This window comes from Rhamphochromis longiceps, linkage group LG1 (assembly GCF_057381845.1).
Source record: "Rhamphochromis longiceps isolate RC_006_pf linkage group LG1, R_longiceps_female_GT1.1, whole genome shotgun sequence".
NCBI lineage: Eukaryota > Metazoa > Chordata > Actinopteri > Cichliformes > Cichlidae > Rhamphochromis > Rhamphochromis longiceps.
The window spans coordinates 31,222,219-31,239,053 of NC_140557.1; the positions used below are offsets into that span (position 1 = coordinate 31,222,219).

The following is a 16,835-nucleotide window of genomic DNA, read 5'->3' on the forward strand; positions in this document are numbered from 1 at the left end:
TGTGCAAAAAAAAGACCTATAAACACACTGAAGTCAGTGTGGCCCAGAGGGTGAAAAATGTTTTAATGAATTGTTCCACCAAATTAATTATTTGTGTGCACCGCGCATCGTGCTGAGGGAGAGAAGAGGGGCAAATTAACTCATTTTTAAAAGCATGATTTGCTCACTCGAAAGGAATGATAAAAAAAAAAATGGTGAACGCAAAAAATTCAAAGTTGTGATTCATAAAAAACCCACAGAAGTGGCAGCACTCTAGTAATTTACAACTGAACTCTATCATGTTGCCCTATATTTATAGAGTAATGTGGTCAAACATTAACTGTGCTGCGTTACATATAAACTACATATCAAGGTTAGAAATACTGTCAGCTGACAAGATAGAACGGAGATCGTTGTTTTCATTGTTGTCCTGTTTTAAAATGTTCTGCTATAAACCTAAATAGATAAAGACAGAGACAGATGTTTTGTTTGTTTGTTTGTTTGTTTTACAAGGAAATATTTTACTGAATATTCTTTCTAATTGGAGCAGACATATGTCCGCACACATATAGACAAAAGAGCAGCTTCCTCAGCATTATGAGAATCAAAAAGGTTAAAGCCATTCTGTCATTATACGACCTATATAATGCACCAAATCACAGAAGTATTCATTAAATATTCTAACAATGGATCTTCCCACTGTAAAAATCTGCCTACCAGGATATACAACCTCTGTCTTTACCTTCAGTTTCTTTCATTCTTTCTTTATTTCTCCTTACACTAACTCAGCTGATCAAATATATGTTTACATTCTTTGCGTGCTAAAATCCATTCCTACCAACTAAATGACCTCAGAAGATAAATCGTTGTTATATTTACATCACGTAGTGTGACTCACCGGACAGCACGTTAGTTTATAGCATCATCTTATTTAAGGAATTAAAGACACGCCTCTGTTGAAGCATGTGACAGACATAACATAATTAGTCGTGACTGTTTATCATCTTAAAAGCGACTGATAACGCACGCACGCACAGTGATTCAAATTTCCATCCAGGTCAAAGGAATATTGGTACGTGAGCCAAAATGAGATCAGAAAAGTCCAGGTGACTTCTAACAGATTTTTTACAATTCAGTAAAATCAGAATCGAAATATTTTTATGCTTGTCTGCAGCCATAAATGTACTGCATGCGGACTAACATCATAAGCATTAGTGTTATGGGGGAGGCAGGGGGAATGTGAAACAGAAATAATCTCTTATCTAAACTGAGGGTCTTCTCAAAATTGTAAATAGAAACCTTAACTGGCTGCATGGGTATACGCTGCTGTGTTGTTCTCAGGTGTTTACTGCACAGTAAAAATTATAATGATAAAGTTAACTGAATGTTTATTTCCCTGTTTCTCTTTTTTATGTTCTCAGTATGTATTTGTGTCTCTGCTATCAAGAGACAGTGTATATGACGTCCTCCGCAGGATCTGCACACACCTGCAGGTGACAGATGGAGGACACACACACACACACACACACACACACACATATAGAGCTACACTGCTAATTTAATTTGTCGTGGTGTACATGTTAGTTACAGAAGTGATCTGCTTTTCCTCTTCAGGTCAATGGGAAGAGTCTGAGCTTGAAGCAGTTCATGGAGGAGCCAACCTTATCCCTGGTCAGTGAGGACATGTCTTCCGCTGAGAGAAACCACTTTAAAAAAAAAACTGTTAAAAATCTTAAAACTGGAAAAATTAAAGCAAGTGTACCCCTGAAGTAGCTTGAAACACTGATCAGAGGGCTGACTAACCTTCCTACACAGACAGGATCAATACATCATTTTGTTGCAGCTGCAGCCTCACAGTGCATTATTCCCCGAGTCTGCAAGATGCTATCAAAGAGCTCTCTGAAGTCACCTTGTGTGTTTGTGTGCATGAACACACACACACACCACAGGTTACACTGCGACAGAACAGCTTTTGCATGAAGGAATAATTAAGTTGTGTTAACGTACTTGTCCTTGATCATACTCTAACCTGGACTGATAATAATCATGGAAACAGGGTGTTTGATTATCATGTCATCATACTATGGCAAAAGTGAAACATCCAAGAGCTTTTAAAAGTTTATACCTGCATTATTACCAAAACAAAATTATTTACACCCAGATTTCTTTCCCTTGCAACCTTACAGGCTTTGATCTAATTTAAGGCTTTTTACTTTCAAAGAGGCTTTACTATTAATAATATAATAACCATTTATTTAAAACCAGACGTGTGCTGACAGCTCATGTGTTGATCTGTTGTTCTCTTCCTCCTGTGCCACAGGATGACTTCCCAGCTCCAGACGTGTTCCCAGTGGTTGATGAATTCCCATCAGTGTTAAAGTGGAGAAGGAAACCCTCGGTCGTGTCTGTGTCCTCCTCCCTCCCCGACCTCCTGGGGAACTCAACCAGCAGCCTGAGTGCCACGGACACACCCTTCAAATCAGAGCAGCAACTCGAAGGTGATAAAACTAGATAATGATGCAGCGTTACATCATAGATACAAAGGTCAAGGCTTCACGCAAGGCCACGTAATCGCAGGGTCTTGTGAGTTTTGACTAATTGAGTTTTATGACGCAAAAAGAGGGAAGTAATCTCACAAGCGGGTTTTCAGTCTCCGTTTAAAAATAATAAATTATCTTTCTGTATAACACGTCCCAGTGGTAAAGGTACAGATTTTCACAGGAGTGCAGCATGGAAAGAAAATCTACTCCCAGCAGGGCAGTGGAATAAAGTGCCTGCATTATGCACTCTAAGAGTGAGTATTGTATTGTATCTTTATTTTAAACATTTTTAATTTGGGGGGAGTATAAAATTTTTAAGATGTAAGGAGGTGTTAATCTGTGAGGTTTAAGGGTAGGAGGAAGTCATTTTTAGTATGAGGTAAATTAACTTTGGAGAGACTGAAGACATGTTGTTACTGTGTGTTTTCTAAATGTCATTGATTTAGTAGAAGAAGACTAATCGATTAAACATTAATAGACACTGCTCAAAAAAATGAAAGCAACACTTTGAAAACATATCAGATCTCGATGGGGAAAAAGAATCTTCATGCTGGATATCTATAAAGATGGACTGGATGCCACATTGTTTGATGGGAATGAAAATGATCAGCCTATGGACGGCTGAATTCAAATATAACCCAAAAATCAAAGTGGAAAAAAATGTTGAAATTGATCTTGGATCTGGACCCGGGCATCACTGAGTTCCTGGACAGTCTGAGGTGCAACCTGGACAGAAACACAATGCCCCCGAGGTGCTTTATTGGATTTAGGCTTCCAAGAGTGGAAGCCAGTCAGCGTTATCAATTCCTGCATCCTCTTGCCAGGAGGAACCCAGGACCCACTGCACCAGTGTAGGGTCTGACAGTGGGTCTAAGGATTTCATGCGATACCTAATGGCAGTCAGGTTGCCGTTGTCTGGCCAGTAGAAATCTGTGTGTCCCTTCATGGATATGCCTCCCCAGACCATCACTGACCCACCACCAATCAGTAATCCTGAACCATGTTACCATGTTTGCCAAATGCAAAACTAATGAAAAAACAGTCAGAAAAGATGAGTAGGGAAAAGAATCAATAAATATCCCAGAAGTTCGATTAAATTGATGCTATACTCTTATTAAATTGTTTTTTTTTTTAGCCACACTTATTTGCTGTTTAACATTTTAATTGTTAGTTGAATGCTGTGCAGACAGAACATGTGTGTGAGAGGGGGGCATTGAGAGAGTAATTGCTTTTGGATTGCAACGTTCCTCTTATGCAACAACACATTAAGCCTCAAATGGAGATTAAATCATTTGAGGGGCTTGTATTAAAAAGCTTTGGGCGGGTGCAGATTAAGTAGAGATTATGACGAGCAATGTCTGCCGTCCAAGTTGTGTGAGGACAGCTTCCGCGTTATCTGCTGAATATTGTTTCTGCATACTCTCCTCCAATAATGCTGCTCTCTATTAAATGTCAGATCAGCGTGAGCTTTTGTGTACGTTATTGTCACAGCTCGTCTGTGGAGTGGAAAGCTGGGATGTAAGTCAACACCTATATTACAATTGTTTTATCTCACTACAAAAACACACCACAGTGTAAAGAAGAAGAATGCACATAATAACAGAGCAGTATGGAGGCTGTGGTTCTGTATGACACAGACTGTTTGCACTGTTTACAGTGAATGAAGAAAAAGGTAGAAACAGAATTAGAGTATCTATTTATGACTCCTCAACTCTGGATATCGTTTTCAGGGAATATATGAAAGCACTGTAATTGCATATGAGTGGTAGACAGGCAGCAATATTTAAAGGGGACTATGTGGTACAGTCAACCACTATTAATGGTTTTATTATACTGTGTGTGTGTGTGTGTGTGTGTGTGTGTGTGTGTGTGTGTGTGTGTGTGTGTGTGTGTGTGTGTGTGTGTGTGTGTGTGTGTGTGTGTGTGTGTTACAGAGCGAGCTCTGCAGACAGACAGAGGTCTTTTATCTGAGCCAGTGGCAGAGTTGGGCCAGATGGAGTACCAGCTGCTCAAGTTCTTCACCCTGCTGTGAGTATACTGAGGAACATACAGACACCAACAACACCACCTTCATCTCCTCCAGGAGCTGACTCACAGCTACGCACACACACACACACACACACACACACACACACACTAATGCAGAAATATAAATAGTGGATGATTGACTCATAGTGAACACAGGGGGTCAGAGCTGATAAAACACCTTTTATTTTATATTTGTTCCACACAACAAGTTTCCTCCCATGAAACTTTTCTAAGATTTGTCTCTTATATAAATAAATCATTTATCTTTAGGACAGTATGTGCTCCTTCCTCCACCTGGGAGACTGTGCATTATCCAGAAAGCATTAGGTCAATCTGCTAGCTGTTTATTATGTTGCTGACCCCTGTCCCCTGTCTGAATAAGAGGAAGAGACTAATCTCTCTGAGATATAACAGACTTATTCAGAAGTAGATAAATAGGTAAATCATCATGTTATTATCACTATGTAATAATGCAGAGTATATTTTAAAAACTACAGCTAAGTTATATTATATAAAAGTCCCAACATTTCATTTTATTATTATTATTATTATTATTGTATATGAATGACTGTGGCTGCATAATAAGAAAGAAAAGACATGATTTGTTACAGAATCAGTTCTTACTCTTCTTTAGGCTGAGTTGTTGCAGGACAGTGTAGCCAAATGCCGCCACCCAGTGTTCATCAAAAGCCATTACAGCCCTCATACTTTGTTACAAGACTCATTACTATCAGCAAAGATGACATACACTTTTAATTAGACCAACGGGTGCATCTTTTCTTCTGTCTTCAGTATTATTCTCCTCATCTTGTCATCGTGCTACTTGGCCTTCCGTGTGTGCAGTCTGGAGCAGCAGCTGTCTTTCCTTGGTAACCCAAATCTACCCCTGAGAGAAAGGTAAGTAACGTGGTGTCAGTGGCATCATCAGTGATTTAATAATGTTAAACTGTGTAATATGGGTGCTGGTATGGCTCACCTGGTTAAATTTGCAACCACACTGCAGAGGACTGGGTTTAGCCCGACCTGTTATTCCCTGTTGCTCTATCCCTGCTGTTCTGTCTACGATTACAAACAAAAATAAAGGCTAAAAAAGTATAATCTGAATAATTATAACTGGAATTTGCAGAAATAAATAAAAAATATCAGCAATATTATTAAGTTATGATTATTATATTGTATTATTTTATGATATTCTTGTATTTTGTTAATTCTGTTTAGCAGGAACAGTACTGATTAATGCTGTGCAGTACTGCTGTATGTAGGAGCAGGTGTAAAGACTGATAAATAACAGCACATTTCTGGTGTCGGAGTCCACTACCAGGCTGCTTTCTCCTCATCTAGATAACCAACCGCTGTCTGCTGTGAGCCTCCAGACTGGCTGCTGTTTGCTCTCCTCCCACCTCAGAGTCGACGATGCCCTTCTGCACAGATCCAGGACCTGCTTAGAGCCCAGAACAGACCAACCTCCGCACCAGCTGCACCGTGCAAAGGTGCAACAACAACCCAACTCCGGGCTCCTTATGGACTTTCCCACCAGGGAACGAGTTCCCAATCAGTGATCACTTCTAGACTATGCAAACAGACTGTCTATTTTTTTCTAAATATAAAGTAGCTTTTTACTTTAGATTATGATTGTCTCCCAGGATCTGTCCCTCTCTCCGGCATTTCATCTTTAACCTGGTGACGCCTCAGTGTAAGGCGATCCTGAAATAGTGAGTAGATTACTGTTGAATCTGCTGTTTGTGGCACTCATCTTTTTTTTTAGTAGCTGAGCGATAATTCAACACATTAATTACTTGAAAAAAGACTGAGAATGAAGACGTCAGGCACGTTATGGGTGTAGCTTGCACATCTCACCATACTGTGACTGACAAAAACTGGACTGAACCAGATGTATTCTTCTTATTTAACCTCATTTTAAAGGATAAAACTAGTTACCACTATGCACTTTCTCTTAGTACAGGTCCACATGATTTCAGACGTATGTGACTATTTGAATCATTTTTCATGATATTTATGAAAAAAGGTAATGTTGCAAGCACAGACTGTTGACTGAATGAAGTTATACGTCATATAATTTGATAAAGTGGACACATCCCTTGTGGGTGTTAACTGTAATGTGAATGGGACGATTAGATGACATGCATCTCCTTTGTTTTTCATTGTATCACTAGTCAGCTGTGTGGCAGGTGTTCCCCAGGTTCTTTTATACGTTTCAAATGAAGAGTTAAGACTTAAAATAACACTGATGTGTCATATTGTTGGCTGATGATGAGTTTTCAGACATGTGACATGTAACCCTCAAGTCCTATTTTGTGAAATCCCTGTGAATTAAATTGGAAAACAGTGTAAACTGGAAAAATTTGCATTTCCCGCGAAAATGCTGTGTGGATGCCTTAACATTGAAGATGTCGGCTGAAAAAAGCTGAAAAAGCAAAAAACATTGCCCTGAGCAGGATTCGAACCTGGCCCTTCTGGTCTAAAGGCGGCAACTCACCTCACTGCACCAAACTCATTCACACAAAAAAAGAGGTGGAGAGACTGACAATTCTTGTGAAATTAGCAGAAGCTGCTTAGAATTGTGCTGATAAGAGGTGAAATGGCTAAACATTTGGCAGAAAAGAGGTGAATCAGAAGAATTTCTGCTGAAAAGAGGCAAAGAAGCAAAAAGATGAGCTGAAAAGAGGTGTAGAAGCAGAAGTGCTTGCTGAAGATGGCTGTATGTGTAATGACACACTGGAGAGTGTCAAGAAAGCAGAGCGCATGCAAGCAGGGAACATGTGTAGCAACTGTCACAGGTAGGATTCGAACCTCTGCCACCGGGTCTCACGGCAGCTGCCCTATCCTCTGAGCCAAATGAGTTCTGGTCACAAGCAAAGATATGATGAGAGGGAAAATGTGCACTGTGGGGCAGAAGCTCAAATTAGCAGAAAAGAGGTGAAGAGGAAGAACTTTGTTGTGAAATGAGGTAAAGAAACTGAAATTTGTGCTTAATACAAGTGAAAAAGCTGAACTCTGAAATCCTGCTAAAACAGCAGAAGAGGCTGATATTTTTCAGCTACTCATTGAGCCAAACTGGTTCTCACGTAACTGAACAAAAAACTCTTCTGAAAAGAGTTCAATCAGCAGAATTTTGCTGAAAATAGTTTTTTTTCTGAAAACAGCAGAAAAAACTGAAAATTTTGCTGAAAAGAGTTGAATGAGCAGAATTTCTGCTGAAAAGAGGTTTTTGCTGAAAACAGCTGAAAAGCTGGTATTTGTGCTGAAAAGTGGTGAAAAAACTGAAAATTGTGTTGAAAAGGGGTGAAAAAGCTGAAATTTGTGTTGAAAAGAGTTAACAAAGTTTAACTGTTGACTGAAAGAAATGTTGCCATAAGCGGGATTTGAACCCAGGCCTCCCAGTCTGAGAACGGACGCTTATCTCACTGAGCTAAAACACAGCTCAGTCCAGCATGCAAAATCAGTGAGGCCATTGATAATGTGTTCCATTCATTTCAATGGTCAAAAGTGATAACACACATCAGCAGAAATAGCAGAATTTTTTAAAGTTTAAACATAGTATTTCTGCTAAAACTTAGTATTTATACTAAATAATATTTTTTTCCTGCCAAATCATAGCATTTGTGCTGGAACACAGAAAATTCTGCCAAATCCTACAATTTGTGCTAAAACATTATTTATGATTTAGCAGAAACACTGGGACTCGGTAGAAATAGTATGATTTACATGAAATACTTTGACTTAGGAGAAGTACTACAATCTAGGAAAAAAGTACTATAGCATAGCAGAAATTCTATCATTGAGCAGAATTACTAGGATTTAGAAGAAATACTAAGATTTGGCACAAACACTGATGTGGCTCAAGAACCTTTATTGTGCAGTTATACTGTGATTTGGAAGAAATACTATGTTTTAGCACAAATACTATGATTTGGCTCAAATACTATGATTTACCAGTAATACTATGTTTTGGTACAAATACTACACTTTGTCACAAATATTATAATTGAGTACAAGTACTATACGTTTACAGAAATACTATGATTTAGCAGAAATGCAATGTTTTTGCAGAAACACTGTAATTTCGCTTAAATATTATGAAATAGCAGTAATACTATGATTTGGCAGAAATACTACTTTTTAGCACAAATACTATTGTACAGAATGGTGTACGTCAGTTTAATGCTGGGTGGTGCTGCAATAGTAACTATCCTCGGTCAGAAGGAGAGGCTGACATCCAGGGATTAGATTACCACAGGTGGAGTTTATTGGCGGTCAGATGGATGGTACAGGGAGGTATGGCATACAGTAGGAGGATGTGGAGAGGTGATATGGTGTGGTTTCTATGATTAAGAAAACTGGCAACAAATTCCTCCACTACAAATCAGTCTGATACCACTTCTTACAGGGTTCACGTTTATTACTAAGGCACTACCCAAAAGGCGCCACAAGAGGGCACTCCAACACAAGAGATGACCTATTTACACTGTAAACACCCCCTACTTAGCCACTACATACTACAGTGATATTACAGTATACAAATTCACACAAATACTATGATTTGGCAGTAATACTATGACTTAGTAGTAATACTATAACATAACAGTTCAATGTTCTTGCACAAATGCCACAATATGGCAGAAATACTATGTTTTAGCACAAATACTGTGATTTGGTATAAATACTACGATTTGGCACAAATACTATATTCCGCAGATACACTATAACATAACAGATATTCTACGACTTAGTAGTAATACTATATCATAACAGAATTATTAATTGGGCACAAATACCACAATTTGGCAAAAATACTATGATTGGGTACAAATACTATGATTTGGCAATAATACTGCATTTTAACACAACTACTGAGATTTGATTGAAATACTATGATTTTGAAGAAATACTATTACTCCATACAAATACAATGCTTTGGGACAAATACTATGTTTTGGTTCCAATACTATGATGTGCAACAAATACTATGAATTGGCACAAGTACTATGATTTAGTACAAATACTATGATTTGGCAGAAATACTATGCCTTAGTAGTAATACTATAACATAAGAGATATACTATGGTTTTGCAGACATACTGTTTTTGCACAAATACCATGATTTGGCACAAATGCTATGATTTAGCAGAAATACTATGAATGGGTACAAATACTATGATTTGGCAATAATACTCCGTTTTAACAACAACTACTGAGATTTGATTGACATACTATGACTCCATACAAATACGATGCTTTGGCACAAATACTATGTTTTGGCAGAAATACTATGACTTAGTAGTAATACTATAACATAACAGATTTCCTAAAAAAAACTATTAAATTGCAGTAATTCTATGACTTGGCAGAGATACTACGTTTTAGCACAAATACTATAACAACGCAGAAATACTATGACTTAGTAGTAATACTATAACATAACAGTTCAATGTTCTTGCACAAATAAAACAATATGGCAGAAATACTATGTTTTAGCACAAATACTGTGATTTGGTATAAATACTATGATTTGGCACACATACTATATTCCGCAGATACACTATAACATAACAGATATTCTACGACTTAGTAGTAATACTATAACATAACAGAATTATTAATTGGGCACAAATACCACGATTTGGCAAAAATGCCATGATTCAGCACAAATACGATGACATGGCAAAAATACTATGATTGGGTACAAATACTATGATTTGGCAATAATACTGCATTTTAACACAACTACTGAGATTTGATTGAAATACTATGATTTAGAAGAAATACTATTACTCCATACAAATACGATGCTTTGGGACAAATACTATGTTTTGGTTCCAATACTATGATGTGCAACAAATACTACGATTTGGCACAAGTACTATGCCTTAGTAGTAATACTATAACATAAGAGATATACTATGGTTTTTCAGACATACTATGTTTTTGCACAAATACCATGATTTGGCACAAATGCTATGGTTTAGCAGAAATACTATGATTGGGTACAAATACTATGATTTGGCAATAATTCTGCGTTTTAACAACAACTACTGAGATTTGTTTGAAATACTATGATTTAGAAGAAATACTATGACTCCATACAAATACAATGCTTTGGAACAAATACTATGATTTGGCACAAGTACTATCATTCAGTACAAATACTATGATTGGGCAGAAGTACTATGTTTCAGTAGAAATACTATGATTTGGCAGGAATACTCTGATTTAGCAGAAATACTATGTTTTAACATAAATACTATCTTTTGGCAGAAATTCCTGCTAAAAAGGACTATTTCTGCTTTTTAGCAGAAATACTGTAATTTGGCATAAATACTATAATTTGGGATAAATACTATGATTTGGCACATATAATATATTCAGCACATATATTATAAAATAACAGAAATATTATGATTTGGCCTCAAAACCATGATTTTGCACAAATACCATGATTTTGCAAAAATACTATGATTTAGCAAAAATACTATGATTTAGCAGAAGTACTAAGATGTAGCAGAAGTACTTTGTTTTAGCAGAAATACTATGATTGAGGAGTAATACCTAAACATTGGAGAAATATTGATACACAGACACACATACACAGAGAATAAAGGGAACAGGAGCTGTTGAGAGTCTGGGCTTGGTATATGTAGGTCAGTTAAATTAGCTGCACCTGCTGTAGTCAGCCCTTACACACACAGACACAGAGAGAGGTGTGAGTTTTCTTCAGTGTATTTCTGACATTCAGGATTCCCCTCGAACAAATGGCCATAATTTCCTAACTGTAGAGGCTAGAATGGTCATTCAGACATTGTTTTGTTCAGAAGAGATGGGGGAATCTTCAGGTCTTCATAATTCAGAGATAAAATATAAATTATTAAAGATATATGACTTGTAATACACTGTAACTCAGTAGAGGCGAAGCAAAAACTGCCTTGACTTGCCCTCAAACAACGCTTTGTAACTCGAAATCTATTTGGAGTATCGATATCATTCTTTCACCATAAGAGACAGCAGGCTTTGGTGAACAGTCATGGACATTTTCAGGTCTCTGTGGAAATCCAAAAAAAAGTTATGACGAGAGAAAAAAGTGGTTCATTTCCAGGGTTTGAAATCTGAAGAAATCTGAGCGAAGGACAAATTTCCTACCCTCAAACAAGTCCAACTCATTTCAGAACGGTAATAGGTGAAAAAGAAATTCTTGAATTGTGAGCGTCAGGGGTGTCTGAAGATATTCGGGGACAAGCCTCATGTCTTAACTTTGCTTCGTTAAGGAGATATGACGATTCGAATATGCCTCTCATTACAGAAATGCAGCGGTGATTTTGAACAAGCTCTCCATTGACTTTATATGGAGAGTTTTCCGACATTGTGTTGGTCTGAGGAGATTTGCCAAAATTCTATAAATCCCACAACAATGATAGTGACATTTTCTGAAAGCCAGCAAAAATACCTACGTTTTGATGTATAATTTGTGGAAGTTGAGTGAAAATTGAGCAAGTAGCAAGAAGTTGTTTGAATATGAAGAGAAAATTCAAACAGTTTCACTGTCCCCTCTGAGTTAATTGCATAGCAACCATAGCAACGCATGTATTTTCTGAAAAATCACAATTTTGCAACTGAAAACTCAAAGAGGGATAAGATTAAAACGGTAGAAGATCTGAAAAAGCTGAATCATACAGGAATAGCCAAATCATTTGAGAACATTTTAAAGTTTGAATGGAGTTTCTAGGTGAAAGTATGAGGCAGTAGTTAAGTTTCAAAGACAAGAAAGTTTTAGCAGAATTGTGGAAGTTTCCCATTCATTTCAATGGGACAAATTAAAGGAAAAAAGTGTAATATTTTAAAAAGTATAATAGTAATAAACACCAAAAGTCATAGCCGGCATTAGCAGAAAGAGCAGAACAGTTTAGAGTTTGAACGGTGAAAATAGCACAAAAATTGTGGAAGTAGATCCACGGCGAAAAGTGTACGGAAACACCCGGAATAATAAAGAATAAAGAGAAACAGGAACTCAATAGTGTGGATGCCCATTGAGGGCATCCACACAATAAGCAAAAGAGAGAGAAAAAGTCTGTGGCTTTTACTTGTTTTCCCGTCAATTTGGGTGCCAAGACTTTTACTGTCTGGTTTTCCATGCTGTCATATTGGCACGGCATACACGACCACAAAAAGGCTGGACTCCAAGACCACTGCAAATTTCAGTAACCTCCACAGCTCAGGCTAAATTATAAAACTGGCCCACGATGTTGGCAGAAGCACTCGGCGCTTAATAAATTACATACGGTACGTTGGCCGAACATCACTGGCACGGGTTTTCTTTCTGATGAAATCAGTTTAAATTTAATAAATTGTCGCCGTTTTTCATGCGCTGAAAATGTCTACTTTGTAACATTTTAACTATGAAAAACAACCATGACTTTAGAAAAGAATACATGCCACATAGACATCATCACTGAAAATCACGTGGTGCTCAATAAACTCAAGAAAGAGGTTTGTCATCCCGCACAGGAACCGTATGACCTTAGGGATGACGTGGGGCTCGATTCAGCCTTTAACTAAACCCAGAGCCAAACAGCAATGCGACAAATGTGTTGTTGATTAATGACGTGGAGCCCTCGTTACATGTTACCCTGAGGGTAAAGATTTGCTTATTTAAATACAAATATTCACTAAAGCTAGTCTGAGGAAGCAGAAAATCACAGGTGAGTAATTCAATTAGATTAAATTAATAAAAACAAAAACAGATAATAGATCTGCTTCTCTGGAGGAGCGCATTAAATGACAAATTCATCCATACAACAATCGGAGGGTTGGAGTCGATCCCAGGTAGTCCATTAAACTGAACCCTCGCATTCACACCTACAGTTGGTGATATCCAAGCTTCGTGCCTTTGGATTGTGGGAGGAAGCTGGAGCTCTGGAACAAACCCACAAACATGCATGGAGAACAAACTCCGCACGGAAACGTTCCAGTCGACTCGAGAAGCTTCTTGCTGTGAGGTGACGTCCAAACCACTGCAGCATCGTTCAGTTTGATTTCAAAGGCCATCTGCAGCCCAGACTGTCCTCTTAATGAGTCAGATCACAGTGCCCACAGAGTCGTACAGACATAATAAAAACATGTCAGTTGAATTGAGAAAAGTGAATAAGAGGGACTCGTTGCCTATGGGACTAATTGACCTTGTTGTACACTCAGAGTATAGTTAATATTTAAACCCAGCAATATTCAATGGCATGCTACATCATCAACAAAAAAACTACAGACCTCCTGTACACTGCTTTATGCACATGTCCCTCCTTAACAGCCTCACATTTGAAATTATGAATACTTGAACGCTGCAGTCGATGCTATTTTGTTTGTTGGTGCTGTTGTGGGTTTATACAGATCATAGACTGTATATAAAAGAAGGACGGATCCATGCCTCCAGACCAACTTTTGCCTCTGTAAGTAATATGAAGTTCATAGTAGGCAACAAGAGGCATCCTTCATCAATCATTTGTAATAGCACATTTAACAGGCTAATCATCAACATCTGTGTGTGTGTGTTACAGAGCAAGCTGTCGGTTTGAATTTTAAATAAAATCTCATGTTACTGCTCAAAGATGTGCATATGTGATTTAGGCAGAATTAGCAGAACTTTATCACAAGAAACTACACTGACATCTAGTGAACAAACAGAACAGAGCCCTAAACTCCACTCAGTGTCTGAAATTAAATACAGCCGCTCAGCAAAGAGTGAAAGCAGCATGAATTATTCAGTGCAAAACTTACTGATTTCATTTGGCGGACAACGTCTGTATTGACTCATTTTTGCTCCAGAATCACCCAAGAGTCAGTATAAATCACGGTAGAGCAAAATTCTCCCTGTCTTATAATGACAGTTTTCTGTAATATGGCTGGCACTCACATTACTGTGCAGTCACATTTCTTTCTGAGTAATTCTGGTGTGTGTCTGTGTGTCTGTGTTTCATGTAATAAGACCAAACTTAATATCTCAGTTCTTGAAAGTAAGACTGTCCTGTCCTATATTTTTAGTCAGTATATTTACACACCACACATGAAGTTTATGTTTTAATCAAGTAATATCTCAGATTTTTGGATTTAACAAGACTTTTTAAGGATCATAGATGAAAATAAATGTTTAAAAAGGCTGCAAGGCTCACTGTGACAGCTTGAAAAGGCAGATGAAAGTGATGTAACTGAAGAATTAACTTAAGGGGTGAAAAATAGAGAAAGACCTTCACAGATTTAGTCAATTACTTTAAAGCATTTTGCCTTCAGGCGAGGCCTTGCCCCAGGTGACTGCAACTACAGCCTAACTTAAAATATACTAGAATTCATGCCATTGAATTACATTTAAAGTTGTCCTGCTGTATGGATCAATGCCATGAACTACCAAAGTGAGCTTGGTATAACATACCTGCTTTGTGCAGCACTCAGTCTTCTGGAGATCTCAAGAGGCACAAAGAGCAGGAGTCAACCACTGTGTCACACCAGTGTGTGTGAGAGTGTGAAGACAGCTGGAGTAATGGGGGCAGGTTGAAGCAGATGGCTAGACAAGCTGTAGCTTCATCCATACCTCCAGGGAGCCATATTGTCTGTCCTGAAATGCTCTTCTGTTGACCTCTGACCTGTGCGGTGTGAAGGAGTGGGCTGACTGCGACGTCACGCTGATGTCCTCTGTTACACACGGCAAAATAGTCACATTGCTGGAAGTTTTCCAAGAAAATTACCTCAGTGGAGCATTGAATGCGTCTGTGTCTGCTGAAAGCACAAGTCTGTTACAGCTGCTATTTATGAAGTGAGAGGTGCTATATTTTAACTCCAAGACACCACAAATATTTCTTCTCCTCTCCTGGTACGAAATCTCTATGCAGCAGATAATTACAAGAGGCATACATCTTATCAAAACAATCTACAGTGAAACAATAAAATGATCTAGTTTGACAATTTTCATTGAAATGTTGTGCAAATGGTCTGCAAATAATGTAAAAAGTCTGCTAGGAAATTGCAGTGGAGGGAAATATTTACTCATGGTTGCATGGCTAGAGTTAAGCCTTATGTAAAATGCTTATTTACAAGTTTTTTTTTGTGGATTTAGAGCTCTACTTGAGAGCCTAAAATCAGTGCTTCCTCTGTGCCACAACATTTCATAGAGGTGTATTGGAAAACCTCTGATTAAAGCTTCCCTGCCAGTAAGCTACATGATAAACTATGTTTTGATTAAATGAGGTTGGCTGAGACCAAAGACACGCCTCTATGCTCTCAAACAGTTGGATAGCTTCACTATATTTATATATATGTATATGTATATTTTGATTGAGTGCTAAATATTCACACCCAGCAGCACAGCCACCAAGTCAGACTATAGATAGATAGATAGATAGATAGATAGATAGATAGATAGATAGATAGATAGATAGATAGATAGACTTGGCATATCTCAGCATGCTGTGCAGTGTGTCTTTAGCAAATCTGAGGAAACTGCATGAGGGGAAGACAAAAAGAAGAAGAAAGAAAAAACTGTCTACAGCAGATGAACAGTATGTGAAAGTCATGTCCTTAAGAAATATGGAAAAAAAACCGAGCAAGACCTGAAACAGGACCTGAGGGATACATCTGGCCCTTCAGTTGATTATTGTTCACTGAAATGTCATCAGAAATGGTCTCAGTGGAAGGGCGGCTGTCAAGAAGCCAAATTTGTGGTTCAACTCATTGTCATTGTGTACATAGGAGGTCAACAGTGCAACAGTGAGTGTCTACAGTGTAAAACACAGTGGAGGCTCTGTCATTATATATCTACCTGGCAAAAGCTTCATTTTTTTTAGCATGACAAAGTATACAGCCCAGCCATGTAAAGCAAACATGGCTTTCCAAGAAGCCTGGAAACTATTCCTGAAGAAAGCTGAATAAGCGAGTTCAAACTGTGTCGAAGAATTATGTTAAGCTTATTAGAAATGTACAAACTAAGCACCTTTTATATTCTGTTTCTATGTGTGTTTGAACATATTTGAATAAATTGCAGCACCAAGTTCCAATTTTACTATCAAAATATATAAAAATGAGGTATATATTTTTTAAAAATTCCCCCGCTGTCAATCCTTCAAGCTCGGGTCCTCTACCAGAGGCCTGGGAGCTTGAGGGTCCTGCGCAGTATCTTAGCTGTTCCCAGGACTGCGCTCTTCTGGACAGAGATCTCCGCTGTTGTTCCCAGGATCTGCTGGAGCCACTCGCCTAGCTTGGGAGTCACTGTACCTAGTGCTCCGATTACCACGGGGA

At 38.1% G+C, this 16,835-nt stretch overlaps 1 protein-coding gene and 1 long non-coding RNA gene across 5 annotated transcripts in view; one reads left to right on the forward strand and one right to left on the reverse strand.

The window, feature by feature from the left end:
• Positions 1-8,196, forward strand: part of gramd2aa (GRAM domain containing 2Aa) — a 27,394-nt gene extending 19,198 nt beyond the window's left edge. For 2 of the 4 annotated variants that reach the window (XM_085406024.1, XM_085406043.1), the window contains exons 7-11: positions 1,401-1,472; positions 1,594-1,650; positions 2,300-2,477; positions 4,454-4,547; positions 5,340-5,448. In XM_085406024.1, coding sequence (XP_085262150.1) covers positions 1,401-1,472; positions 1,594-1,650; positions 2,300-2,477; positions 4,454-4,547; positions 5,340-5,448 — 510 coding nt within the window. Of the gene's footprint in view, positions 1-1,400; positions 1,473-1,593; positions 1,651-2,299; positions 2,478-4,453; positions 4,548-5,339; positions 5,449-5,888 lie in introns of those variants that run through there. The other 2 variants (XM_085406013.1, XM_085406035.1) reach the window with 2 other exon arrangements.
• LOC146679001 (uncharacterized) lies at positions 4,847-15,122 on the reverse strand. The gene is made up of 3 exons (XR_014911712.1): positions 14,977-15,122; positions 5,524-5,606; positions 4,847-5,433 (listed from the first exon to the last, which is right to left on the reverse strand). It is a non-coding gene; the product is annotated as an uncharacterized LOC146679001 (long non-coding RNA).
• Between the last annotated feature and the right edge of the window lie 1,713 nt (positions 15,123-16,835).